This window comes from Gopherus flavomarginatus, chromosome 4 (assembly GCF_025201925.1).
Source record: "Gopherus flavomarginatus isolate rGopFla2 chromosome 4, rGopFla2.mat.asm, whole genome shotgun sequence".
NCBI classification, from domain to species: Eukaryota; Metazoa; Chordata; order Testudines; family Testudinidae; genus Gopherus; species Gopherus flavomarginatus.
This window is the reverse complement of record NC_066620.1, coordinates 102,064,727-102,092,485: the sequence shown is the minus strand read 5'-3', so window position 1 is coordinate 102,092,485 and position 27,759 is coordinate 102,064,727. Positions and strand designations below refer to the sequence as shown.

Sequence of the window (27,759 nt, the reverse complement as noted above, 5' to 3'; positions counted from 1 at the left end):
TCACAGCAGGAACTCTTTCAGATTAGTGGACCCTTCCTTTTGGTGCTCAAAAACGCATGCTTGAAGTTACGTTTGCTTCAGCATAAATTTTTAAGTAAAGATAGGGGAAGGGGATTCATGAAATGGATTTGGCTGCACTTTGAGTATTGTGAAGACATTTCTCAGTTAAGAGCTCAGTGGGTATTCAAATAAGGGTTAAGTAGTTAGATAAATGTTGCTTGGGATGAGCAATTGGAAAAGACTTCCTGCTAAATGGTGTGAGATAGACATGGAAATAAAATAGGAGATGCAGAAAACTACGTATTGAGATGCAGAAAAATGACATGGTGTGGAATTTCTTGAGGCCAAATTTGCTAATGTAATGATGTGTTTGAAGGGGAAGGGCTCAAGTTAAAGGTACATTTACAACATGGGAATACTTATGTAGCCATCTTGTAGTCTAAAAATCTATTCCCAAAACCTTGTCATGAAGAGGGGTGCAGTGGGTGGGTCTGGAATGGTGGTGATCCACTAAAGCAGGCTTTTGTTACACCTGTGGATGGAGATTAAGATTTTGCTGTACTAGCTAAACAGAAGGATTCCAGTAAGATCTTATTAGCTCCCAACAGAAGATTACTTTTACCAAAGAAGTTACAGTTGAGACATTTCAGACTGGACATTTAAGAGTGTAAAAGCTGGTATATCTCAGGCTTCTCTTTCCTAGCTATGTGCACTATTGCAAAGTGAATCTAGATGTAGGCGTATGCTCAACTGGGTACAGAGGCACATACTGCAAAAATAATGTATTCTTATATCAGGCATATGGGGAGAGTAACGAGGTGACTGATCCTCTGTCAATGTAAATGTTTCATTTTTCTTCTTTCCTCTCTTTTTTCCCCACCCTCTTTCCAGTATTAGATACAAATGACCGATTCCTACGAAAAATAACAATTGGGCAGGCAAATACAGAGAAGGGATTTTTCCGACAGGTGTGTACTGTTATATACTATATGTTGTTGTTTTTCTGGGCAGGATTTGTTTTCAAGCATGAGAAATATTTGCTCTTCTACAATCCTTTCAATAAATGGTTCAGGATTAAGTTGCCGTAGTCTAATTGTTATATGTATTTGTAGTATCCTAGCAATGAAACTGGATGCGCTAATGAGTAATTCAGTGTCATGTCTTAGGCCATGTCTACATCTAAAATTTTGCAGCGCTGGTTGTTACAGCTGTATTAGTACAGCTGTATAGGGCCAGCGCTGCAGAGTGGCCACACTTACAGCAACCAGCGCTGCAAGTGGTGTTAGATGTGGCCACACTGCAGCGCTGTTGGGCGGCTTCAAGGGAGGTTCGGGGAACGCGAGAGCAAACCGCGGCGAAGCTGGTCTCCTTTCCCGGTTTTGCTCTCTCGTCCCCCGAACCCCCGAACAAGCAGGTCTCCTTCCCTGCGGTTTGCTGGGTGGTTCGGGGAACGCGAGAGCAAACCCGGGAAAGGAGACCAGCTTCGCCGCGGTTTGCTCTCGCGTTCCCCGAACCCCGAGCAAGCAGGTCTCCTTCCCTGCGGTTTGCAGGGTGGTTCCGGGGAACGCGAGAGCAAACCGCGGCGAAGCTGGTCTCCTTTCCCGGGTTTGCTCTCGCGTTCCCCGAACCACCAGCAAACCGCAGGGAAGGAGACCTGCTTGTTCGGGGGGTTCGGGGAACGCGAGAGCAAACCGCGGCGAAGCTGGTCTCCTTCCCCGGTTTGCTCTCGCGTTCCCGGAACCACCCAGCAAACCTCAGGGAAGGAGACCTGCTTGCTCGGGGTTCGGGGAACGCGAGAGCAAACCGCGGCGAAGCTGGTCTCCTTTCCCGGTTTGCTCTCTCGTTCCCCGAACCCCCCGAACAAGCAGGTCTCCTTCCCTGCGGTTTGCTGGGTGGTTCGGGGAACGCGAGAGCAAAACCCGGGAAAGGAGACCAGCTTCGCCGCGGTTTGCTCTCGCGTTCCCCGAACCCCGAGCAAGCAGGTCTCCTTCCCTGCGGTTTGCAGGGTGGTTCCGGGAAACGCGAGAGCAAACCGCGGCGAAGCTGGTCTCCTTTCCCGGGTTTGCTGTCGCGTTCCCCGAACCACCCAGCAAACCGCAGGGAAGGAGACCTGCTTGTTCGGGGGTTCGGGGAACGCGAGAGCAAACCGCGGCGAAGCTGGTCTCCTTCCCCGGTTTGCTCTCGCGTTCCCGGAACCACCCAGCAACCTCAGGGAAGGAGACCTGCTTGCTCGGGGTTCGGGGAACGCGAGAGCAAACCGCGGCGAAGCTGGTCTCCTTTCCCGGTTTGCTCTCGCGTTCCCGGAACCACCCAGCAAACCTCAGGGAAGGAGACCTGCTTGCTCGGGGTTCGGGGAACGCGAGAGCAAACCGCGGCGAAGCTGGTCTCCTTTCCCGGTTTGCTCTCGCGTTCCGGAACCACCCAGCAAACCTCAGGGAAGGAGACCTGCTTGCTCGGGGTTCGGGGAACGCGAGAGCAAACCGGGGAAGGAGACCAGCTTGATTACCAGAGGCTTCCTCAGGTATGCTGGGATACCTGCTTATTCCACGGAGGTCAAGAAAAGCGCTGGTAAGTGTCTATATTTGATTACCAGCGCTGGATCACCAGCGCTGGATCCTCTACACCCGAGACAAAACGGGAGTACGGCCAGCGCTGCAAACAGGGAGTTGCAGCGCTGGTGGTGCCCTGCAGATGTGTACACCTCCTAAGTTGCAGCGCTGTAACTCCCTCACCAGCGCTGCAACTTTCTGATGTAGACAAGCCCTTAGAAACTGAAACCAATGTGTACTGTAAGGCGTTTCACAAGTAGTTTAAGAAAATTGTAATTGTTATCTGTAACTCTTAGAGTCTCAACTTTATTGCCTATATATATTTAATGCAATTAACTAATTTATGTAACCTCTTTTCTTTTTGTATTTTGTGCCCTGCTTAAATTTTATTATCTTCTGCTTAGGCCCTTAGTTTAGTTTTATTTAATTAATATTTATTTCTGTATTTGATTTAATTTAAATGTGAAAAAGGGTAGTTCTTCATGTGCTTTAGATGCCTTTGGTGTAACTTTAGCGCATCATCGTTTTCTCTACTTTCTCACAGACTTGGCCCTGAAACTGTTAAGACTTAAGCATGAGCTTAATTTTAATTGAAGTTAATGGAACTGCTTAGTGTGTAAAATGTAAGCACATGTGCTAGTCTTTGAAATTTCAGCGCCTTGCAGTGATAACTGTACCATTTCTGGCAAGCCAGTTGAAAACAGTTAATGCAGAACTTTCTGATAAACTTAAAAGTAACATCCATTGGCTTTAAATGCACCAATTTTCTTGAGCCCAGGTTTATATAAATGGATTTTTGTTGCTCCAGTGTGCCATAAGTCACTAAGCATTTCTAGAGGGTTTAGTGGTGATAATACTCTTCCCACCCACCATAGGAAGTTGATGACTTAAAAATTAGCTTGATTTGAGAGTACTAAGTGAATACACAATAATTAATCACATTGGAAATTGGTGCAAATGTTCCTTGCAAATATTCTGTAGGCAACAGTTAATTCTTTAGTTTCAAGCATCCTTCATGTGTAGGGCTTTTCCCACTATTACTCCAAGAAAGTTAGTGTTAAGTATTTTTTCAGTACGATCCCAACAATTTATTAAAAGCATGATGTTAACATTAGAGAAGCAAGTCAAATATGGGCATACTGTGCTCAGTGCTGTTTAATGTACAGCTTGGTTGAATAGAGTGGCATGAGGATTAGAACCAGGAAGTGAATAAGTGGGCAAATAGTGGGAGGAAAACACAGGATCAAATTGACAGAGGATTAAAATAATTTTTAAAAATAACTAAAATCCTAACTTCAGATACCAAAATGATCTATGGCGCCAGTATCCTCGGTGCAGAGTGCCCCGGCGTCAGTTCGTGATCCGGCACTGGCAGGGCACTGCAAGCATATGACACCGAGGCAGCAGGACAGGCCTCGGCACCATTTGACCTCACCAGCACGGTCGAAGGGCCAACCTAGAGGCAGAGGGTGTTCCCTGCATAAGAAGGAGGCGCCTCCAAAAGGACCGAGCACTCAAAAGAGCGGTGCAGCCCCAGGACACGCTTTGGCACCAGTAGCTCCGGCGCCGCAGAGCCGTTCAAGCCCCGGCTAAGCGCTTTGAGTGTGGAGGAGCTCCTAGAACAGCCCTCCATGCCAGTCACCTTTTGAGGTGGCGAAGGACCTCATCGAGCTGTCGGCAGCGAGCCCCCGCCCTGTTGAAGAGAAGTCTCCATCACCGTCACCAAGGGTGCCGTCCAGAGGCAAGCTGGCAATGGTGCACCGGCAATGGTCGAGCTTATCCTCCGTGGACTCCCAGTGGCCCCTAACACAACGGGACTTGAAGGCACCGGATTTGAGCCAACATGCAGCACTGGTACCATCAGCGCACCGCTCCCTGGCGCCATCACCAAACCAGCACCAAGGAGATGCTAAGTCAAAGTCACCGGGCCCAAGCAGAAGACAACGATAACGATAACAATCCTGGTCCCGGGAGCATTGGTAATAATCCCGGTCCCGATCAGCGAGGAGCCGTTCCCCAGCCCCTCGATGGCACCGTTCCACAACACCACCTTGGCCTTCAAGGTCGGCACCCTCGGAATCCAAGGTGGACTCAGGCCTCTCCAGCGATGCCCGTAGAGTGCTGGCTAGCAGGGAGCCCCAGATCGCGTGGCATCCCCAGTGGGGCCCGCCAGGGCAGTGGCCCTTTTTGGACACCATGGGCCTATCACCAACAGCAGGGGCTCTCCTCCAGAACCTTGAGATCTGGCTACTTAGTGCACTGGTTGCCAGTCCCTGCACAGGCATCCCTCCACACCCAAGGAGGCCACGGTATCCAGGCCACCAGGTGCTTCTCCAGAGCACTGGAGAACGGAAGCAGCACTGAGCCCAGGATCATCCTGGGGTCAGTCAATTAGACAGGACTCAAACGAGCCCCCGGCATACGAATTGAGGCAAGGAGGAGATGCAACAGGCCCTCACCTCCTCGTCATCATCGGATGACGCTGTGGTGGGCACGGTGGTGTCATGGCCTCCTCCAATTGACCACAGAGCACACCAGAAGCTGCCCCACAGGTTGCCCAAAATTACAGGCGGAGGAAGCAGTAGAGCAGGAGGATCCTATGGTGTACATCTTAAGCCCTGAAGGCTCCTCCAGAATTGCACTCCTGCTCATAAAGACAATCCATTCCAATTACAAGACAGTCTGGCAGACCCCAGCTTCTAGCATGCCGATGGCAAAGGGCGTGGAAAGGAAGTACTTTGCCCCTTCCAAGGGATACAACTTTCTCTTTTGTCATCTCGCCCCATGTTCACTGGTAGTCTCAGCTGTCAATGAGTGGGAATGTCATGGTCAGCAAGCCCCGGCTCCCAAGGCCAAGGAGGCTAAACTTCTAGACCTATTCGAGAGGAACGTCTGTTCCTATGGGGGCCTCCGATTGAGGATTGCCAACCAGCAGGCAATCCTGAACAGGCACAATTTTGATTCCTGGGCAGCAGTTTCCAAATTTAAAGACTCCTTACCCCAGGGCTCGCAGCCTGAGTTTATGGCCCTCGTGGATGAGGGAAAGGCAGTAGCCAAGACCTCTTTGCAGGCCTCTGGACTTGGCGGATCAGCAGCCAGAACAGTCGCCTCAGGTGTGGTGATGAGGCACTAGCATGGCTTCAGGCCTTCCGCCAGAGGTCCAGAATGCCCTTCAAAACCTCCCCTTTGAAGGCTCGGGTCTCTTTTCGGACCAAATGGATGCCAGGGAGTATAGCCTCAAAGACTCCCAGGCCACCCTCAAGTTGTTGGGGATGCACGCCCCAGCAACTCAGAGGAAGCCTTTCAAGCCCCAGCTGCCACAGCAACGGCAGTACCAGCCTGGTCCTAGACAGGAGCCTTACCGTAGGAGAGGCAGAGACAACAGGCGTAGGTGGAACAACATGCGTAGCCAAGGCCAGAGCAAGGGCAAAGCCCAACCTGGCAACAAGCAAGGGTTTTCAAGGTGCTCTCAAGGACAGTGTACCAAACCAGCTCCCAGATCCTTCCCGATGTTTCTTGAACTGCTTGTCCCACTTCTACCATGTGGGGGCTGCATAACATTGGACCATTAGGTCTTATGCACAGCACAAGTGGGATACACACTTCAGTTCTCCTCCTTCCCTGTCCCTTTTCAGGGACCCCTCTCACGAGCATCTGCTCATGCAAGAGGTTCAGTCGCTCCTCGAGGCGGGGGTGGTGGAGGAAGTCCCTTGGGAATTAAGGGGGAAAGGGTTTTATTCCCATTATTTTCTCATTCCCAAAGCAAAGTGGGGCCTTTGGCCCATTTTAGACCTGCATGGGCTCAACAAGTTCTTAGTCAAGCTCCACTTCCGCATGGTCTTCCATGGCACTATCATTCTGTCCCTGGATCCAGGGGATTAGTACGCTGCCCTCAACATGAAAGATCCATACTTTCACGTCACTATTCATCCTGCTCACCGGCGGTTCCTGCAGTTCACCATAAACCAGCACCACTGCCAGTTTACTGTCCTTCCTTTTGGCCTGGCAGCAGCCCCCCACATGTTCACGAAATGCATGTCAGTAGTGGCAGCCTTTCTGTGAAAGAGGAGAATATGAGTATACCCATACCTCGACGAGTGGCTTCTCGCAGGTCGGTCCTAGGAGGAGGTCCATTCCCACGTGACGGTGGCCCTGGACGTATTCCGCAGGCTGGGTCTTCTAGTCAACGTGCCCAAGTCCTCCTTGATACCTACGCAAAGGCTGGAGTTCATGGAGACAGTGCTGGACTCGGTACAGGCACAAGCGAGCTTCCCGGAATCCAGGTTCCTGGCCATGCAGCGCATCATAGACTCGATGCTAAGGTTCCCCACAACCACGGCCAGATGCTGTCTGCAGCTCCTAGGATACATGACGGCATGCAGTCACATAGTCAAGTACACTCGGCTATGGCTCAGGACTTTACAGGCATGGCTAGCCCTATCATATCGCCCGGGCAGAGATCCCCTAGACCTTGTTTTGACAGTTCCTCCCTGCGATGGTGGCTCAATCAGCCGGTAGTATGCGAGGGTATCCTCTTCGCAGCACCGCAGCCGGCTCTGATGCTGGTGACAGACGCGTCAGACCTTGGCTGGGGAGCCCACTTAGGAGATCTAAGGACGCAAGGCTTGTGGTCCAGAGACGAGAGGCTGTTCCACATCAATGTGGAGAAACTCAGGGCAGTTCACCTAGCCTGCCAAACCTTTCACACTGCTTTAGAAGGGCACAGCATGACCGTTCTGACAGACAACACCACCGTCGTGTTTTATATAAACAAGCAGGGCGAAGCCCTCTGCCAAGAGGCTCTTCTCCTATGAGACTTTTGTATAGCCCACTCCATCCATCTCATAGCATCATACTTCCTGGGAGAGCGAAACGAACTAGCGGACCGCCTCAGCAGGTCGTACCGCATGCACAAGCGGTCGATGAGATTGGATGTCTTGCAATCGATCTTCCAAAGGTGTGGGTTTCCCCAAATGGACCTTTTTGCCACCAAGGACAATAGCCAATGTCCACAGTTTTGCTCCTTCCAGAACCACAATCCAGGCTCGGTCGCAGATGCCTTTGCGATCCCTTGGAGCGGGAGTCTGAAGTATGCCTTTCTACTGCTCCCACTCATCCACAGAGTCCTCATCAAAGTTCGCAGGGACAAAGCAGTAGTAATTCTGATTGCCCTAGCTTGGCCTCGCCAGCACTGGTTTACAGCCCTGCTGAGCTGTCAGTGGCTGCCCCGATTGCCCTGCCCCTGCACCGAGATCTCATCACATAGGACTGCAGACACCCTGCTCCACCCGGATCTACAGTCGTTGCATCTCGTGGTGTGGAAACTGTGTGGTTGAACGCGGTGGAGAGCCAGTGCTCCCTTCCAGTGCAGCAAATTCTCCTTGGCAGTGGGAAACCTTCCACTAGGGCGACCTACTTAACTAAGTGGAAAAGATTCTCCTGCTGGTGTGAGCCAAAGCAGATACAGGCACTTCAGGCCACCATTCCAGTCGTCCTAGAATATCTCCTGTACCTCAAACATCAGGGTCTCGCTCCTTCCTCAATTAGAGTGCGTCTAGCTGCCACTTCAGCATTCCACCTGGGGGTATCGGGGCATTCTGTGTTTTCTAACCCCATGGTAGCCCGCTTCCTTAAGGGACTGGAAAGGGTGTTTCCCTGCTCATGCCCACCCTTTCACTTCTCAAATGCCAAATTATAGTCTATATTTAATTTCAGTGCCATAGGGAGATTCATGTCAGGGGAAGGTAGGTTCTTTTAAAATTGGCCACTGGGGGAGGGATCACATGAGAAGAGCAATATCCTACACCATCTACCTCCTTCTCGACCTTACCGAGGGAGACACCCGGCCACCTCTGCATTCCCTGAGGTTTCAGAGGGGTTAATTCAGTGGTTCTCAAACTTTTGTCCTGGTGACCCCTTTCACGTAGCAAACCTCTGAGTGTGGACCCCTCCCCCCTTATAAATTGAAAACACTTTTTTATATTTTTAACACTATTATAAATGCTGGAGGCAAAGCGGGGTTTGAGGTGGAGGCTGACAGCTTGCTACCTCTAGTAATAACATTGTGACCCCCTGAGGGATCCCGACCCCCAGTTTGAGAACCCCTGGATTAATTTAATTTTAGCACCCTGTGTCCATTCACATGCATGTGCTATTTTGAGCATTTCAGTTTTCACAACATAGGCTCATCCCAGATTCTGGAACAAGCTCAAATGCTCAGTTCGTGGAGTATGTACATAGTCTATACTAAAGACAAACCCACAGGAACCGTCTCCAGTTTGTGAGGGACCCCATGGAGCCAGTCTTTAGGAAACAGATAAATGCATGGAGGTTAAGTCCATTAATGGCTGTTATCCAGGATGGGGTAAGGAATGGTGTCCCTAGCCTCTGTTTGTCAGAGGGTGGAGATGGATGGCAGGGGAGAGATCACTTATGATTACCTGTTAGGTTCACTCCCTCTGGGGCACCTGGCATTGGCCACTGTCAGTAGACCAGGATACTGGGCTGGATGGACCTTTGGTCTGACCCACTATGGCCATTCTTATGTTCTAAGCTAAATGAACCCAAAGTTATGGAGACAGAGATGAGTCAAGGAAGCCAGCAGAGTATCAGAAACCTGGAAAAATCTCTGACTGGATGGGCTCAGGCGTTTGGTCACAAGCTGAGGTGGTTCAAAAGTGTTGGATTTCTTTTAAGCAGAATTTTTTTATTGTTTCTTTAAACAATCAAACACCGCAAGCATCAAATATTTGGCCACACACTTCTGAAACCCCAAACGATATTCAGGTTTTGGCAGACTAATTTCAGCTTTTCAATTGAAAAAACCACAACAAATTTTGAAGGAAAGCAGACATTGTCCGTGATTTTTTTTTCTGCTTTTTAAAAGCCCCTAGTTTTCAATCCAAAAGAAGTTTTGATGGAAAATATTTGTCCACCCCTTTTAATGAGCTTTAGTGCCTTTTAGCACTAGCTGATTCCGAGAACCAGTGATCCCTTGTAAAGAAGTTTTCTCAAAACAGGGTTTGTGCCGAGATGCGGAAGGATTTTTTTTCCCCATGGCTGCCCGTGGGGGGGAGCAAGTGGGGCAATTTGTCCAGGCCTCACAGGGGCCCCCATGAGAATATAGTATTGCAATTTTTTTAATGGAAGGGGCCTCCGAAATTGCTTTGCCCCAGGCCCCCTGAATCCTCTGGGCAGCCCTAGAGAGGTACGAAGGGTTACAAATAAAACACACTTTCTATTGATTAAATTTAACTTCAGCAAGTTATATTCATGGTTAAGCAGGTTTCTCGCCTATATTCATTTTCCATAGACTTCAACATCCTTGTTTGAAAGATCCACTGTACTGTGATTTCAAGAGCTCTGGCCTCTTCAGTTATTCAAGTGATGGATAACTCAAATGTCTTTTTGCCTGCCCACCCCCCCCCCCCTTATATTATCCCCAAAGTTCATTGTCTTTGTTTCAAGAGTTGGGAAGGCTTCCTGTTGTTCTTCTGTTCCTGTGGACTTCTTATCCTTCTGCTGATCCATATGTAAATAGAGCTTCTATTGTTTTTGATCTCACAATCAGTTGATTCAATTGCTTATTCTTTGGGGTGTCTGGTCCCTGACTGTGTCACAGAAAGTAACATTGACTGATACAATAACACATACTATTTTATACTAATAGTTAGAGTTGTGGCTGTTTTTTTAATAAAATGTTATATCATTCCTCAAACATTTCCCGGAAGTGGGTTCTTTCCCCTTTCTTTTTAATTTATATAAAAAAACAAAAATCCTAATATACAAAAGGGAAGTAAGCATTTTAATGATGGTGATGAAAACTCTGCAATTCATAATAAAAGCATAAACTCTGTTGTTAAAACCATCCTGATAAACTTAGATGATGTTGCAGTTTATATGGTGTGTGAAATCTTTCTATGATCTCATTCACCATCTCTCAGTGCTTCAAGGATAAGTTAGAAGAGGACTGTCATCCTTAACTCTGGATTTTCTTATTTTCGTTAGTTCAAGGAAAGTGTGACCATAACACTGTTTTAACATAGCTGGGATGGTCCAGCTGTTTTGTTGGATGCACAGCTTTTTTCTGTATTAATGAAGTGCTAGCCCAAAATTCACGTTTGAAAATATCTGTTTTATAACTTTACTGTTTTCATTTTGGATCCAAATCCTGTAAATCTTTACTCATGTACAAATAGTCTTTATTCACTTGTACGTATGTAAACCTATTTATATCCCGATCCAGAAAAACATTCAAGCATGTGTTTAACTTTAAATGAACAAGTTGCCACGCTGACATCAGTACAATCATTCACATGCTTAAATTTTATCAAGTGCTAAGAGATTTGCTCTAGCAAAACTCTAGCAACTTGCATGAAAGCTGAAGGGAGGAGCATGGATTGCAGGAGAGAAGAGTTGGGAGAAACACCAGACAGTCATTCCTTGTGGCTTGTGCAGATGCACAAAATATATTAAGTTGTGGCTGGAGCAGCTCTGTATATGGTTGCTTTAATAAAGAGCCAATTTAGTTTAATAAATCTAGAGTCTTCTCATGTTAGTACCCAGAATGAGGTACATGAAATAGGGGCCTGTCATGGGGCCTGATCCTGCAGTCTTTGCAGAACTAGGACCTTAAGTATTTATGACCTGTCACTTTGGTGTCTAAGTCAGCGTTTCTCAAATGCGGCCAGGCTTTTCTTGTGACCACAGCCTCCTTGGCAGTGATGGGGGGGGGGAACAAAGCAACAGCCCCTTCTCTGTGGCTGCCAGTAGTAATTGGGCCTTGCCCTCTCTGGAGAGACAAAAGCTGGAGGAGTAGGCAGTCAATGAGTTCCTCACCTTCCTGTGGGGGCGGGGGAGGAGAGGTCAAGCTTCAGCCCTGGGGTAGTAGGTGACAGGCTTCAGGCTCCATTCCCCATCCGGATGATGGTGGGCTCTGGCCTCGAGCTCATCGACACCACTCCCCTATCACCCCTGGCCCTCGCTGCCTCCCCTATTGCCACTGGCTTCCACTGGCACTGTACCCACCTCCTCATCCAAGGCTTAATTTGTCCCCAGGCTTGCCGGGGCTGAGTTAGTCTGCTATGAAAAGTGATATTTGTATGTTTCTTAATATCACTTTTCTTAGTAGCTAGCAAGTCTTTAAATAAGCAACCAAAAAGCAAAAGAAACAGCAAGAAAAAGACTAGAAACACAAATAAGGTGCTTTGCATGTTCTTTCTGTTTAGATCCAGTAAATAAGAGACAACTGTACATTATTTTTATTATTGTCTGAAAAAAAAATCCTGCATAAATAAATTACAATGATTTGGACATGCATATGTATTTGTCTTTCCTAAAGTTAATCAAATATTTTAAGAAAAACTGTTACCAGCAAGAGTTGTTGGCCGTACTCTGAGGCCACCAAAAAATTTGTTGTGAGAACCCCTGGTCTAAGAATGGTCAATGAGATATTTCACTTGTCAGGGGCTTAGTTTGAATCCTTCTAAAGAAGTATTGCAGTTTATAGATTTATTTCTACTGGAGCAATAGGATTGGCGCTGCACAAAGTTAATCCAGGAGGCAAAAAAACCACAAGTTTTATATGCTAAATCCAAGAAAATACTATTTTAAAGGAACATTGTCAAGTATCAGAGGGGTAGCCGTGTTAGTCTGGATCTGTAAAAGCAGCAAAGAATCCTGTGGCACCTTATAGACTAACAGACGTTTTGGAGCATGAGCTTTCGTGGGTGAATACCCACTTCGTCGGATGCATTGTCAAGTAGTTTAACCCCCCACATTTAGAATTTTGTAAGCTAATCTAAAAATTACAAAATGTAATATGAATATATTTTCATGAAATACAGAGGATTTTTTAAATATACAAATTCCTACGGTGACCAGATGTCCCAATTTTATAGGGACAGTCCCGATTTTTAGGTCTTTTTCTTATATAGGGTCCTATTACCTCCCACCCCGTCCTGATTTTTCACACTTGCTGTCTGGTCACCCTACAAATTCCTGACCAGTATTATAAACCCAAATATAAAGATACTTGTGCTAATGCATGTGATGTGGAAAATGAAACTGACCAGTGTAGTTTCACTGACTACACAAGGTCCTGTTCTGTCAGTGGTTCAACAACTTGAACTCCCATTAAAGAAAATAGCAATTGAGGGGTTCAGTCCAGCAAGGTGCTGAGTCCCCAAATGAGTGAAATGCCAAATTCAAAACAAAAAACCCTCGAAAATCTTATTTTAAACATCTAATTTCCAATTCACTGTTAGTTGTTTCAGTTTGAATAATCTTAGGTGTTGTTAATAAGTGTTAAGAACTTTTTAAATTTCACTCTCAAGGTAATAATCACACTGTATTTCTTTTAATTTTGCTCTGAAAATATCCTCTTGCCAGTGTCTGATGTGATTTACTACTCTTGCTTTTATCTTTGTAGGCTCAGTTTGACATTGCTGTTGCAAGTGAAATCATGGCAATCTTAGCACTGACCACCAGCCTGGCAGATATGAAAGAGAGACTGGGAAAAATGGTGGTGGCTAATGACAAAAATGGACAGCCAGTGACAGCTGAGGATTTGGTATGTACAGTATAAAAGCCTCTGTGAATAACTCCTGACTCTTTTGCTTTGCCTGCTGAATCAGCAAAATGGCAACTGTGCACTATGTCTTTTTAGTTTTGTTTTTAACAATGCATGTAGGGCTTTGATCCCAAATCTGGCCACAGTCGGAACAGGATGTAAAACTTACCTTTGTCCAAGCCCTCTGGTAACTTCTGCTTCTGAAACCACTTGTCACATAAGCTACTTAGGTAGGGTTCCACATCTCTAAGGCAAGCTAATTAGGTGCTGCAGAAAATCAAGGAGCTTCTTTTCAGGTAGTAATGTTTGCTATTGTTCTTATATAATATTCTCAAATATTACAGTGGGGCTGCATGATGAATGCTTGCAGCAGTAATCTTAAAAAAAAAAAAAAAAAAAAAGTTAATTTAGGTTAGTGATAATGCTTGTGAAGGGTTAACTTTACACATCTGTAAGGTGTATTTTTTAAGGACACACATTGGTTATTCTTATTCAAGTATCCATCCAGCAGTCCAGGTTGTCTGCTAAATTGCCCCTTCCCGCTTTCAGCTGTGAAAGAATCATATACGCATTTTTCTTGGCACCAAATTCTAACCCTATAAATAGCCAGAATATTGTTGTCAGCAGCCAGCATTCAGCCTAGTATCCCTTTAGCTGTACAAATCCTCCCTCTTTTCTCTTCTTCAGCCTGTGGGATCCTGAGTGGATAATAGCAGTCAGCAGATTTTTATGAGCAAGCAGTACATCCTGGTCTCAGGAGCAGTGGCAGCTTCCTAAAAGTGGGAGGCCACAGCACCAGAACCATGGCCCTTCCCCCCTGAGGCACCGCCCCTTCCTCCCAAGGCACTGCACCCACACTGCCCCTTCCCCCAGGGTCCCATTCCCCGCTTGCTCCTCTCCACCCTTTCCCCCCATTGCTCAGTTTAGCATTTAGCTGCTAAAACTCTTAAGTCTGTGCAGTTTAAACTGTGATTTTTTTAAAAAGCTTGTAATTTGGCCAGATGTGGACATTTTTCACAGAGACAGCAAAAGGCACATCCCTGACACACAGGTCAATCCGCTTGCCAAATTTCAAGTGCCTGCCCCAAAGCCTTGGGACGTTAGAGCTTTTCAAAGAGAAGGTCACCCAAATTTTTTAACATCAGCAAAATATCATATTTTTCAATAGCTTCATTCTCAAAAATGACTGAACTGTTCTGGCTTAAATTTTGCTAAATAAATAAAATAGATTTCAGCCTCAGGCAGACATCCAGCATGGAAAATTTCTGCCTGAACAGGTAAAATTTTCCAAAAGGGGTTTTTATAATGGGCGACTTTAATAATAGGCAACACTACCAGCCACGCCTAGAATTTGTATAGATAAACCAAATTCCACGAATTTTTTTGCCAAAATTTATTTTTATACATTAAAATGATTTCTTGACAAAGTTCATGATTTAATTTATGTTAATTGAAACCATTAATCCTCTGTCTCTTTCATTTGTTTCTGGATGTGAATAATGTTTAATACATTGTACAAAAATGCAATTGCTCTTAATTTCATCCTTCTATGCCACATATTTATGATGATACAATAATAAAACCTAAAATATACATTGGCAGATGGAAACCAGATGCAGAGGGGATTGGGAAGCAAGAGAGAAGTAGAGAGAAATTAAATATTTTGTGAATTGAGGAGACGGCTTCCACAAGTGTAATGAATTAAATATCTAGCATGTGTAATGGAACATAGAGAATTATTTGCCAAAATGTGAGGTTAATTGTACAATATTCAAAAGGCTGAATTGCTTTTTGGCTGCTATACTGTAGTAGAAATTTGATGGACAGGTGCCATATCTTCATGTCAAATTAAATGGCTATGCCCTAGTTTAGTATTTCAGCAGCCATGAATAATAATAAATAACTATGTGGCTATTTTTTTAGTAAAAGAAGCTTCTCAGGTTATTATGCAAGGTTTTTTTTAACAATTATTAAAATCTATTAGATTTTACAGTATCGTTTTTATTTTATAAATACTTTACAGCCCAAATATTTTTTCTGCAAACTTAGGCCCCAGTCCATCAAACACATATGTGCTTAACTTTAGGCACAAACAGGTCTTGGTGAAGTCAGTGGGACTACTCAGCTACAACTATTGACAGTCAACTTTTTTGAATTTAATCAACTGTTTACCGTACTAAAACTTCAGAAAAATATATCTCACAGTTAGTTTTATGATGACTGGAACAAAGAAAAGTCAGTTACCCAATTTCCTACTAGGGAACCCTCTGTTGTTCTCCGAGCCCTATGGTCAATGTTCTTGAAATGTCTTTAAAATCTGTAGGTCATCTTTCTCGTTTTCTAGTGGGCTTCATGCAGTCCAACTTCCTTTCTAAAGCCAGTTCTTCTCAACTGAGGGTGCTTTGGATAAAGCTCTCATGCACTTTGTAGTAGGTATTATCTGAGAGGAGCACCACTGCCTCAGTGTCTCACAAATGGAGATTTGGGATAAATTTTTCAAAAGCACCTAATTCCTTTTTTCAAAAGAGACATAGGCACTTGAAGACTAAAACTCCTAGATGTCTACGTCATTTTTGAAACTGGGACTTAAGATTCTAAGTCACTTAAGTGCTTTTGTAAAATTTTCCTCATGACGTCTAATGTAGCTGGAACCTGATCCGTGAATGACTTTGAAGATTAGGCCCAAGACTTCAAATTGGCTTTGGAAGTGGACTTGGAGCTGATGGAGAAATTACAGTTCAGCTCTGAGGTACTCATGGGAGTCTAGTCCATGGAGAAGATGGGCAGACACATTATGTACCAGCTAGAGGCTTTACATTATCATCACATTCAGCTTCAGACAGAGAAATCGAATCCAGAGTTAACAAATGCATGGATCACTGAGATCAGATTCTTGTCTGGGAGGAAGAGATTAAATTTTCCAACAAATTGGGAGGTGTAAACTGGTGTTTGTGTTTTTTTAATTTAGTAGCACTGTTAAGTCATCTAAACTCAGTAAAACAAACTCCAGGCTTTGAACTACCTTGAAACATATTGTCAGTGGGAATGTAGGGAGGGGTGCTTCTTGGTTAGTTCTCCAAAGCATTTCAATATAAATATTTTGCCATTGTTGCTCTGAAGATATCAATGTTTCTTTCTTTCTTTTTGGCCTGGGATAATGATTCAGGTTAAATCAATGTGGTTTCATTACCTATGAAAGTGGCAAACAATGTGTGATGGCATAAAGAATTGCTTCATGAGGAACAAAATTTTGCCTTTGTATTAAAGTCCTTACCTTCATTTTTTGGCACTGTTTTTACTATTGGAATGTACTGCCTGCCCTGTATAGCTTGCACTACTTTTCACTAGGTAGAATCTGAAATGCTCAACTGTGTGTTATAGTCTCTATGCTTCTAACAGGTAATGTTAGTTCAAACGTAGGGGATTGTGCTTTTGGAAGGGGAGAATCAGAATTCTACCCCCACCTGCCACTGTAGTGTTCTGAGTGGCCAAATTGTGCAGTGTAGGCAAAACAATAAGCTTTTATGTTCATTGCCTTAAAATGAAAACACTATTTTAAAGTCATTTCTTTAAAATGTGTGCTTGTTAAACTAGGAAGAACAATGTTTGACATATTCTGTATTTGATTTCTAATTGCACAAGTCAGTAAACCTGAGATTTAATGGAGAAATTGCTAAAAATGAGAAATGTTTAGTTTAATTTTAAATTGTTAGGTATTGGGGTGCGGAATTCAGTGCTTCAGGTTTTTTTGGTAAATGCTTCAGGTTTTGGAAATGAGTCAGATGGTATCCTTACACAGCGAGTAAAGTCATGTTGAACAGATGAAAAATTTAATATCCTTTAAAAAAAAAAATCTACACTTTATAAAGATTTTTTTTTAAATGACCAGGATATAGGGAATCAAAAGCAACAGCATCATCAGTCATTTTTACTGAGTAGCTTGGGGGCAATAAAGAGGAAAAATAGCATATAAATAAAGTATAGAAGTAAAAATGAAGGTTTATAAACTTTCAGAATATAGCATATGGTACACTAGTTGATTCATAGATTCATAGACTCTAGGACTGGAAGGGACCTCGAGAGGTCATCGAATCCAGTCCTCTGCCCTCATGGCAGGACCAAATACTGTCTAGACCATCCTGGATAGACATTTATCTAACCTACTCTTAAATCTCTCCAGAGATGGAGATTCCACAACCTCCCTAGGCAAGTTATTCCAGTGTTTAACTACCCTGACAGTTAGGAACTTTTTTCTAATATCCAACCTAAATCTCCCTTGCTGCAGTTTAAAACCCATTGCTTCTTGTTCTGTCATTAGAGGCTAAGGTGAACAAGTTTTCTCCCTCCTCCTGATGACACCTTTTTAGATACCTGAAAACTGCTATCATATCTCCTCTCAGTCTTCTCTTTTCCAGACTAAACAAACCCAATTCTTTCAGCCTTCCTTCATAGGTCATGTTCTCAAGACCTTTAATCATTCTTGTTGCTCTTCTCTGGACCCTCTCCAATTTGTCCACATCTTTCTTAAAATGTGATGCCCAGAACTGGACACAATACTCCAGTTGAGGCCTAACCAGTGCAGAGTAGAGCGGAAGAATGACTTCTCGTGTCTTGCTCACAACACACCTGTTAATGCATCCCAGAATCACGTTTTCTTTTTTTGCAACAGCATCACACTGTTGATTCATATTTAGCTTGTGGTCCACTATAACCCCTAGATCCCTTTCTGCCGTACTCCTTCCTAGACAGTCTCTTCCCATTCTGTATATGTGAAACTGATTGTTCCTTCCTAAGTGGAGCACTTTGCATTTGTCTTTATTAAACTTCATCCGGTTTACCTCAAACAATTTCTCCAATTTGTCCAGATCATTTTGAATTATGACCCTGTCCTCCAAAGCAGTTGCAATCCCTCCCAGTTTGGTATCATCTGCAAACTTAATAAGCATACTTTCTATGCCAACATCTAAGTCATTGGTGAAGATATTGAACAGAGCCGGTCCCAAAACAGACCCCTGCGGAACCCCACTTGTTATACCTTTCCAGCAGAATTGGGAACCATTAACAACTACTCTCTGAGTACAGTTATCCAGCCAGTTATGCACCCCACCTTATAGTAGCCCCATCTAAATTGTATTTGCCTAGTTTATAGATAAGAATATTATGTGAGACCGTATCAAATGCCTTACTAAAGTCTAGGCATACCACATCCACCGCTTCTCCCTTATCCACAAGACTCGTTATACTATCAAGGAAAGCTATCAGATTGGTTTGACACGATTTGTTCTTTACAAATCCATGCTGGCTATTCCCTATCATCTTACCACCTTCCAAGTGTTTGCAGATGATTTACTTAATTACTTGCTCCATTATCTTCCCTGGCACAGAAGTTAAACTAACTGGTCTGTAGTTTCCTGAGGTTTTTTTATTTCCCTTTTTATAGATGGGCGCTATATTTGCCCTTTTCCAATCTTCTGGAATCTCTCCCGTCTCCCATGATTTTCCAAAGATAATAGCTAGAGGCTCAGATACCTCCTCTGTTAGCTCCTTGAGTATTCTAGGATGCATTTCATCCGACCCTGGTGACTTGCAGCATCTAACTTTTCTAAGTGATTTTTTACTTGTTCTTTTTTTATTTTCTCTTCTAAACCTACCCCCTTCCCATAAGCGTTCACTATGTTAGACATTCCTTCAGACTTCTCAGTGAAGACCGAAACAAAGAAGTCATTAAGCATCTCTGCCATTTCCAAGTTTCCTGTTAACTGTTTCTCCCTCCTCACTGAGCAATGGGCCTACGCTGTCCTTCGTCTTCCTCTTGCTTCTAATGTATTGATAAAAAGTCTTCTTGTTTCCCTTTATTCCCATAGCTAGTTTGAGCTCATTTTGTGCCTTTGGTTGAGTACTTTGATTGAGTACTTAACTTAATGCTGACTTTTCAATGGCATTGTTAGTCAGAGATGGAGTGGCACCTTCTCTCTTTATGCGAGAAATGATAGACCCATATCTATTTTGGTAAACATCGGAATTTTGCTGTTCTTTGTTTCTGATCCTCAAAATGTAAACAAGACTTTTTTTTTTTAAAGAAACTCATGTGCAGTTGAAAATCTATTCAGTATTAATCCATAGACAAGTGACACACACATTATCTCATTACCATTGTCTCATCCCATATCCGTGTAGTTCATTTTGTGATGACTGTGGATATTTAGACTTTTGTATCAGAGACACTTACAACATAGCAATATTTAACAAAGAAATCCTAACGTGGCCTCAGTTTCCTTAATTCATATGTACCAGAGGCCAAGTATCATACATTATTCCTTTCTCTTCTGGAGACCTGGGTTCAAATGTGATGTGTTGCAAATGAAAAATTAACTTGATGCATATTAGTAGTAATAGTAATTATTCCAAAATTGCCTCATAATATATTATTTTTAGGGTTTACATTGCTGGTCCTGTTGGTTCAAATGTAGATTCATTGGCAGAGCTCTTTGAGGAGTTCTGTACAGTTAGTTTGTAGGGATTAAAAATGAGAGGCAATCTCATGGTATCTGTTTACATCCTTTTCTCAACCGTATGATTATATAGGTCTTACAGAGACTGGCCAGTTTGTTTCTCCACCTTTGTACCTAGAAACTCATGCTGTTGATGTCCATTCTCTCATGAGCGAAGTACATCTTTCATTTCTTTGTGCAGTATTGGCAAGCTTGTTGCCCTTTGCTTTCTTAGTGTTTGTGATGGGCCCACTCTTTGGTTCTCTTTCCTCTCCTGTGAGTGACGTTGGGCTGTTTCTCTCTCTGTCTCAGTTCTCTGTCTCTGAGATGGAAAAAATATTTCTCTACCATATCTCTCACGGATGTTATGAGGATAAATCCATTGATGTTTGTGAGGCATTCTGATACTATGGTAATAAAGGCCATGAAGTAACTAAATCTAAATAGATTTCTCTTATAATGATGATGGCATAGTATGACAACGTGTATAGTGAAAAACATTTCCCTTTTATGTGAACGAATTTTCTCTTTAGAACTAAAGTTTCATATTTCAAACTCATTAAACTTAAGCTGTTGGAATGAGTGTAAAATAGGGATTCTCATAATGTGCACTCTTGTTTTGTAGGGAGTAACAGGTGCTTTGGCAGTTTTGATGAAGGATGCAATTAAGCCAACACTAATGCAGACTTTAGAGGTGAGTTCAACTTCTGAACCTTTTTAGACGTCTTGTTAGTCCATGTTTTAAGACTATATATTACTCCTGCCATTCTTCCTGCATTTAACATTTTAGGACTCAGAGCAAATATATATGCTTTAACTAATTAACTTCAGCTGTGTTAGTTCCTCTCTTATATTTGCTTTCCATGAATCTTTTGGTCTCCCTTATGGCTTTGACATGAGTTCCAAGCAAGGAGCAGTGAATTGTCCCATTTACAGTCTGCCTTCCATTTCCACCTTAATGTGATAGGAAGGAAATACCCTGCACTAGGTTTCTACATGATGCATATGTCAGGTAGTTATACTAATGGCTTGTTGAGTGGGTGGAACCAAGGCTCTTGCTAAATCCTTTCTTCTTGGTTGGGGAATAGTGGAGAGGAAATAGCAGCCTCACAGAGGTTGCTCTCCCCTGCGCTGCTGTCTGTGATTCTGAATTCTGGAACATGGGAGACCTGGAACGTGAGTGCCTTACACCCACTTACTGCCTTGCATGACCATGCTTGCACCTGCAGTTTGACCCTTTATTGATGTAATGCTTGTAGAGAAAAAACTGAGTTTTGTTGCTTTTGGAAAGAGAACTTAAATTTTTCTTCGAATCAGTATTTTTACCAGAAATTGGACAAGGATTATATTTCTTCAGCCAGAAACAATACAGGGTGACTTCTCACCAATCACAACAAGCCAGCAAGTGAACAATATTCATAAAAAAAAGTTTTGAATAGTTAATATATTTGGGAAAAATTGGAATAGCCACAAAATTCTTTGAAATAAATTATTAGTTGTGGATTATTCATTCGGCTCTATTACAGACATTTATGTTGAGAAAAATAAATAATGGAGTGTTGGAAACTTAGTTTGTGTCATCCTAGAAAATTCTGTGCCAAATGCAAGTAGCTCTCCGGTTTTTTGTAAATAGATTTTTATTGTTGAAAAACTCAACTCTAAAAATATTTAGACAGTGTCGTGATACACAACTCCCTGTCCGCTCAACATATTGAAATCAACTCCCCAGCTTATAAGAACTTCAGCCCATGAGAATTCAAAACATCATCAATTTTTTGGTTTGAGTTTTTTCTAACGGATCATTGCTTATGGAAGGAATTTGATACAACATGTTTTTCATTTCATCTGAAGAATGTTGTTATATTAAAATAGTTTGTCATGCTGTGCATTTCACTATAGTTTGCCTTTTGTGAGCTGAATAGGTTTCTCTTGCAAAGGTTTTTCTTTCATGCAGCTGTATAAAGAATGTACGTGTGTTTTGGTGATGTTCAATAACAGAAACCAGAGATCATCCAGAACTAAGAAAAATGCTTCCATGAATTTGGGTACTAAATTGGTATCCAGACTACCTTTGGGGTACATCAGTCATGAAGTAGCTTTGGTTCTGCTGTCTAGTTTGTATCACTCTATTAGCACCGTGTGTATCTGTTTGGGAATGATATCATGTAAAGAGCTGTTGTTTTGTTGTGTTGTTTTAAAAGGAAATGATAAATGTCAGAATAGTTTTATTTGATTCATGGGCATTTAGTCGTGAGAGCCACACTTTTTTATTTTTCAGTATGTGTTCCTTTATTCACCCTTCTAAACAGTACTGATTTCTGCCTTTTATGCGGCACTAGTCTGTTCTGCTATGGTGAAAACACGCCGTGACGGTTTTCGGGGTACCCAGGACTCTGAGTCACCTTGCCACCCTGTGCCCTCCAGAGAGAGGGAAACTTATTTGTGCTTAACTGAGTGTCGGCTCCCTGACACCACCAGCCTGTTGGCCACCCAGTCACTCTCCTTGGGGCAATGCCAGCCTGACTTCGCCTTGCAGGTTAACAAATGGTGCACTTGAGTCCCTTTGAAGCATTCCTCTGTAATATCCAGGCTCCAGCCCCTTCTCCACTGAACACTCACAGAAATACCAGGTCTGCTGTCCTCAAGGGTTAATATACATATCAGATTGTATGATTCAGTTCGGGATCAGCAACTTGCTTATTACCACATCATTGAGATATGCTTATAGTGAAATCAAGGATAAGTTTTTACTAGAGATTCCCCCATTCTGTCTAGCCCTTGTTGACTTCATATCTCGTTGTTGATTTTGCATGTAAATGTCTCTCCATTGTGTTAGCTTGCAGTGCTTAATTTACATCTCAACAGAGAGACAGGTGAATAAGCATGTTTATCTGACAGGAAACCTGTTTTCCACTCTGCTGTGATACAGACTCTGAGAATGAATCTATGAATATATTTTCAGTATAGATACATAACTCCTTACAAAGTATCTGTATGTACTTTTCACCAACAGTATAAATAACCAGTGTTACCCTGGTTTTCATTTAAGACCTCCTGTGACATCCTTTGGCGAACTAGAATGTACATACCAGAATCGGATATTCTTATAACCCCCTTGCCATCTTGCATTGAGGGATTCTTATGTTACTACCCCATCAATAACCATAATCAAAGACCATTGTGAATAGTGAGTTCTAGCATCATTTCCCTGCCCACAGTGCCTAGGGTTTCCCCTCCTACCCCCACCCCAAAATCCATGTTGAAATACAATCACCAACAACAGAATCTGTATTAAAGGCAGCATTAGTCTTGCAGTCAGATCCTCACACGCAGACCCTTGTACCCCTTTGAGTCCCTATTGATTTCAGTGCTAATTTATGGCCACCCACCCGAACGCAGACCTTCTTCTAAATTCCCCCTTTCTAAGGAAAACAGATGTGTTTTTAAAATCAAATTACCTTGAATTAACTAACTCAAGATAAAATCCTGGTTACGACCATGCGGATTGTAATGTTCACATGAGTTGTTAGATCAAGTTAGACTAGCCTTCCCCATATTAATGCGTGTGTTCTAGGGCTGTTGAGCAATTAAAAAAATTAATCGTGATTAATTGCACTGTTAATAATAGAATCCCATTTATTTAAATATTTGTGGATGGTTTGTACGTTTTCAAATATATTGATTTCAGTTACAACACACAATACAAAGTGTACAGTGCTCACTTATATTTATTTTTTATTACAAGTATTTGCACTGTAAAAAAACAGTATTAGTATTTTTTCAATTCACCTAATACAAATACTGTAGTGCAAACTCTTGATCGTGAAAGTTGAACTTACAAATGTAGAATTATGTACCAAAAAAAACTGCATTCAAAATAAAACAATGTAAAACTTTAGAAATTAAAAGTTCACTTAGTCCTACTTCTTGTTAAGCCAATCGCTCAGACAAAGAAGTTTGTTTACATTTGCAAGAGATAATGCTTGGTTCTTGTTTACAGTGTCACCTGATAGTGAGCACAGGTGTTCTCATGGCACTGTTGCATATAAATATCTTACGATTCTGGCTACAAGATTCTCTAAAGATTCATATGTCCCTTCATGCTTCAGCTACCATTCCAGAAGACATGCATCCGTGCTGATGATGGTTCTGCTCAATAAGATTCCAAAGCAGTGTGGACCAACACATGTTCATTTTCATTATCTGAGTCAGATGCCACCAGCACTGGTTGATTTTCTCTTTTGGTGGTTCAGATTCTGTAGTTTCCACATTAGAGTGTTGCTCTTTTAAGACTTCTGAAAGCATGCTCCATACCTCATCCCTCTCAGATTTTGGAAGGCACTTGGGATTCTTAAACCTTGGGTCGAGTGTTTGTATCTTTTGCAATCTCACGTTGATACCTTCTTTGCATTTTGCCAAATCTGCAGTGAAAGTGTTCTTAAAACAAACGTGCTGGGTCATCTGAGACTGCTATAGCATGAAATATATGGCTGAATGCGGCTACAGAAGTGCCATGCAAATGCCTGTTCTTACTTTCTGGTGACTTTGTAAGTAAGAAGAGGTCAGCAGTATCTCCTGTGATTGTAAACAAACTTGTTCGTCTTAGTGCTTGGCTGAACAAGAAGTAGGACTGAGTGGACTTGTAGACTCTTAAGTTTTACATTTTTTTGTTTTTGAGTGCAGTTATGTAACAAAAAAAACTACATTTGTAGGTTGTATTTTCACAATAAAGAGATTACGCTACAGTACTTGTATGAGGTGAATTGAAAAATACTATTTCTTTTGTTGTTTTTACAGTGCAAACATTTGTAATCAAACATAATATACACTTTGATTTCAATTACAATATAGAATACAATATATGATAAAATGTAGAAAAACATTGAAAAATTTAATAAATTTCAGTTTGTATTCTATTGTTAGTGCAATTAAAACTGCAATTAATCGCGATTAATTTTTTTGAGTTAATCACGTGAGTTAACTGCAATGAATTGACAGCCCTAGTATGTTCCTAGTTTTTTTTTTTTTTCAAGTTAGCTGAAAAAGTAGAAATTCCATCATGTGAAATTATACTGTCCACTACATGGATCATCATTAGGGCTGGAATTTAGATCCACATCACAGACCTCTGTCACTTGAGCTGATGCAGTAACTGTTAGAAATAGTAGGTTGTCATCATTTATGTGGACCAGCCGCTAAAGGGGATGAGACTTAATGCTTTGCATCATAGATTCCATAGATATTTGCTGGCAGCAGAGGAATGCTGAGTCTCTGGAATCTTGGGTTTAATATTCTGGTGGAGAGTGTGCTCCAGTGATTATAAACCTTTCTGACCTGTCCCCCTGAAGTGTGAACCCTTTTAGATTGTCCCTCCTCCAGTCCTGTTTCTCACCCCACCTCTGGCTCCTTGTTTCAGAATTCATGTCTAGGTTCCACATCCTTTCCCCGAGCTCCTCATCCAATTTCAGTCTGCACCACTCCACTCCCCACTGACTCCTAGTCCCTTTCTCATCCCTTCTCAACTCCTCCTAGCTCCCAGTAATCCTGGCCTTCCACTCAAGCTGCATCCTCCTCTCTTGCTGCTTGGATGGCAGCAGGGGGACTGTTGGAAGAGCACAGGATAGACATTCTCCTTGCTGTCAGTTCCTGTGCCTAGCCCTTCAGCAGCCTGCAGCATCTGATAGCAGCAACTGTAGAGAAAATCTTGCTCAGCCCGTGGTCCTAGGCTGGAGTATGCTCAGTGCAGTTAGAATCTTCAAAGAATGTAGCTGCAGAACTTTTACAAGTCTGCTAAACATTTGCCAGCTGAGATTTTTCAAAGATTTTCAGCTCTGCCAAATTTTGTATTTTTTCATGGGGACAACAAAAAGCACCTTCCTGAGACCAGTGCAAAGCCTTCTCTGCCTGCCAAATTTCGAGACCTTGCTACAAAGCATGGAGGTACTAGAGCTTCAGTGAAAAGGAAGAATTTTTTTTTAACATGATCGAAATATCTTTCTCCTAATTTCATTCTCAGAGATGACTGAACCATTTTTGCTGATACTTCTAAAATAAAATAAAATCAGCCTAAGGCAGACACCTGGCATGGAAATTTCAACCTGAAGAGTTGTTAATGTTTGGCAAAACTGTAAGCAACTGAAAACAGGAGCTAATAGGAAGTATGGGCAACCTTAATAGGTCATGATACCAGCTCTGCATGTAATAAATGTCACACTTCAGCTACTTTTACATCTGATGTGACTATTATGCTTGTTTTAGCTGTACATAATGTTTTCATAGTGTTATATCCATGTCTGTCATGAAGGATACTCTGATGAACTGCTCCTATAACATTTGACTTTTATTTATACCATGTGTAGCAGAGAAATGACAGTATCTAACAACTCTGTGGAGTGGTAATATGGTTGCCCTATAACTCATGTTATAGTTAAAGTACCAATCATAGCAAGGGGTGATAAATACCATAAACATCTTGTCTGCTATTGATCATCTTGCATATTTTGCTTCATGCATGATTTTCTTCCTGCAATCTTTTGATAACCAAGAATTTCCCTTATTAAATGTATACATAATGCTGTTGATAGTTTGTATATATAGTTTATTAGGAATGGATTACAAAATAAATGGCAGCTGTACATTCTGAGACATTGTGAGATTTTCCATAAATTTTTAAGGAGGCTTTGGAGATGTCTGATGTGGGTCTTTTTGTGTATGTGTGGCGGGGGGTGGAATGGGGGAGTTGCTTTTATAGCTATGAACGTCATTCTGAGAAGATTTTTAATCCATTCATTCAAGAGTGTGCCTGAGGCGCCAAAGGTCTGTTTGGGGTTCATTCCCAGGGGTAATCAGCCCGTGCTTTTTCGCTCCAGGAGTTTTGTTGCCTACAAGAGCTAATGAGAGAATGAAATATTTAATTAACTCCCTTCTCTTTTCTGGATTTTGAAACTCCATTGAGCTATTTTTGGCTTCTTTGTTTCACTAAGAGCCTTCTCTGATTAAAAGCTGCAGGATCAGGCCCTATATGTAGCTAAAAGTCTGTCAGATTAAAGTTCCTCAGATGCGATTGTCTCTAATTAAACAAGCCTTTGGGGCTTTTGCTGCTTAAGGTCACTTGAATCAGGCACTTCAGGACACATGATAATTTAAAAAAAAATGCTTTAGAAGCAGACACTATGCAACTGTTTTTCAGCTAGCTTTAGTCATCATTTTTTAAAACAGATCGCTCGCAGTACAGTATGTAAATCTGCTGAACAATAAATCCCAAGGTAAAAATTAATTCAGTGGACTAGAATCTGCAATAGATTTTGATATGTTAATTTTACTGCTGTGGTAGTTACACAGGTAATTCGTTTAATATGAGGGAAAAAATGGATTATTGAAAGAAATAGGCTAGATTTGTAGAAGCTATTAAAAGCCTTATTAAAAACAGCACAGGAAGAAATGGTTTGTTTGTTTGTTTGTTTGTTTGTTTGTTTGACTTAGGTTTTAAGCTGTTTGGAGCGGGGGCCATCTTTTTGCTATGTGTTTTGTAATGTGCCTATTTCATGATTAGGGCCCCTAGGATCTGCTGCAACAATAACAAACTTTGACTAGAGGGTAGGATCATATGTTTAGAAGCTCACTTGCAATTTGAAGGTTTCCCTAGTTCAAGTTGAGTTTTTGCATACATTTCTAAAACTCTGCTGGTGTTTCACTGCTATGCTCCCTAGAGGACATACAGGAACACTGACTCAAAAGAGAGGGAGTATAGTAATATTGTTAATCTATATCATTCTTTTTGTTCTAAGACATAATGTTTATTGCTCTTTCTTTCTGGTCTTGTTCCACTGTTTCATCTTTAAAACATGTACAGCAGAGTAGCCATAAGATGGTTCATGGGAATTGTCTGTCTTTTCGATAACATCCTTATTCTCACACACATCCTTATTCTCACACATGTGCGCTCACATGGATTTACACACACATTTTCCCACAAAGACAAATTGTGTTTTCACAGACGGATCCTGAAATTTTATATGTAGGAGTCTAAAGTACTGTTTTGTTTGCTTGAAGAAAAGTGATTGTGTGTGCAAATCACTCACAGATAAAACATAAGATTAGATGATTGTGGTTGGCATTCTGTAATGGTGAGGACTAAAAATAGTGTCAT

The 27,759-nt window shown here is 42.4% G+C and overlaps 1 protein-coding gene across 1 annotated transcript in view; it reads left to right on the top strand.

Annotated features, from left to right (window-relative positions):
* MTHFD1L (methylenetetrahydrofolate dehydrogenase (NADP+ dependent) 1 like) overlaps positions 1–27,759 on the top strand; it is a 234,382-nt gene that overhangs the window by 67,433 nt on the left and 139,190 nt on the right. Inside the window, exons 16-18 of the mRNA XM_050951602.1 lie at positions 892–968; positions 12,979–13,119; positions 20,236–20,304. Of these exons, the coding sequence (XP_050807559.1) occupies positions 892–968; positions 12,979–13,119; positions 20,236–20,304 (287 nt within the window). The remainder of the gene's footprint in view (positions 1–891; positions 969–12,978; positions 13,120–20,235; positions 20,305–27,759) is intronic.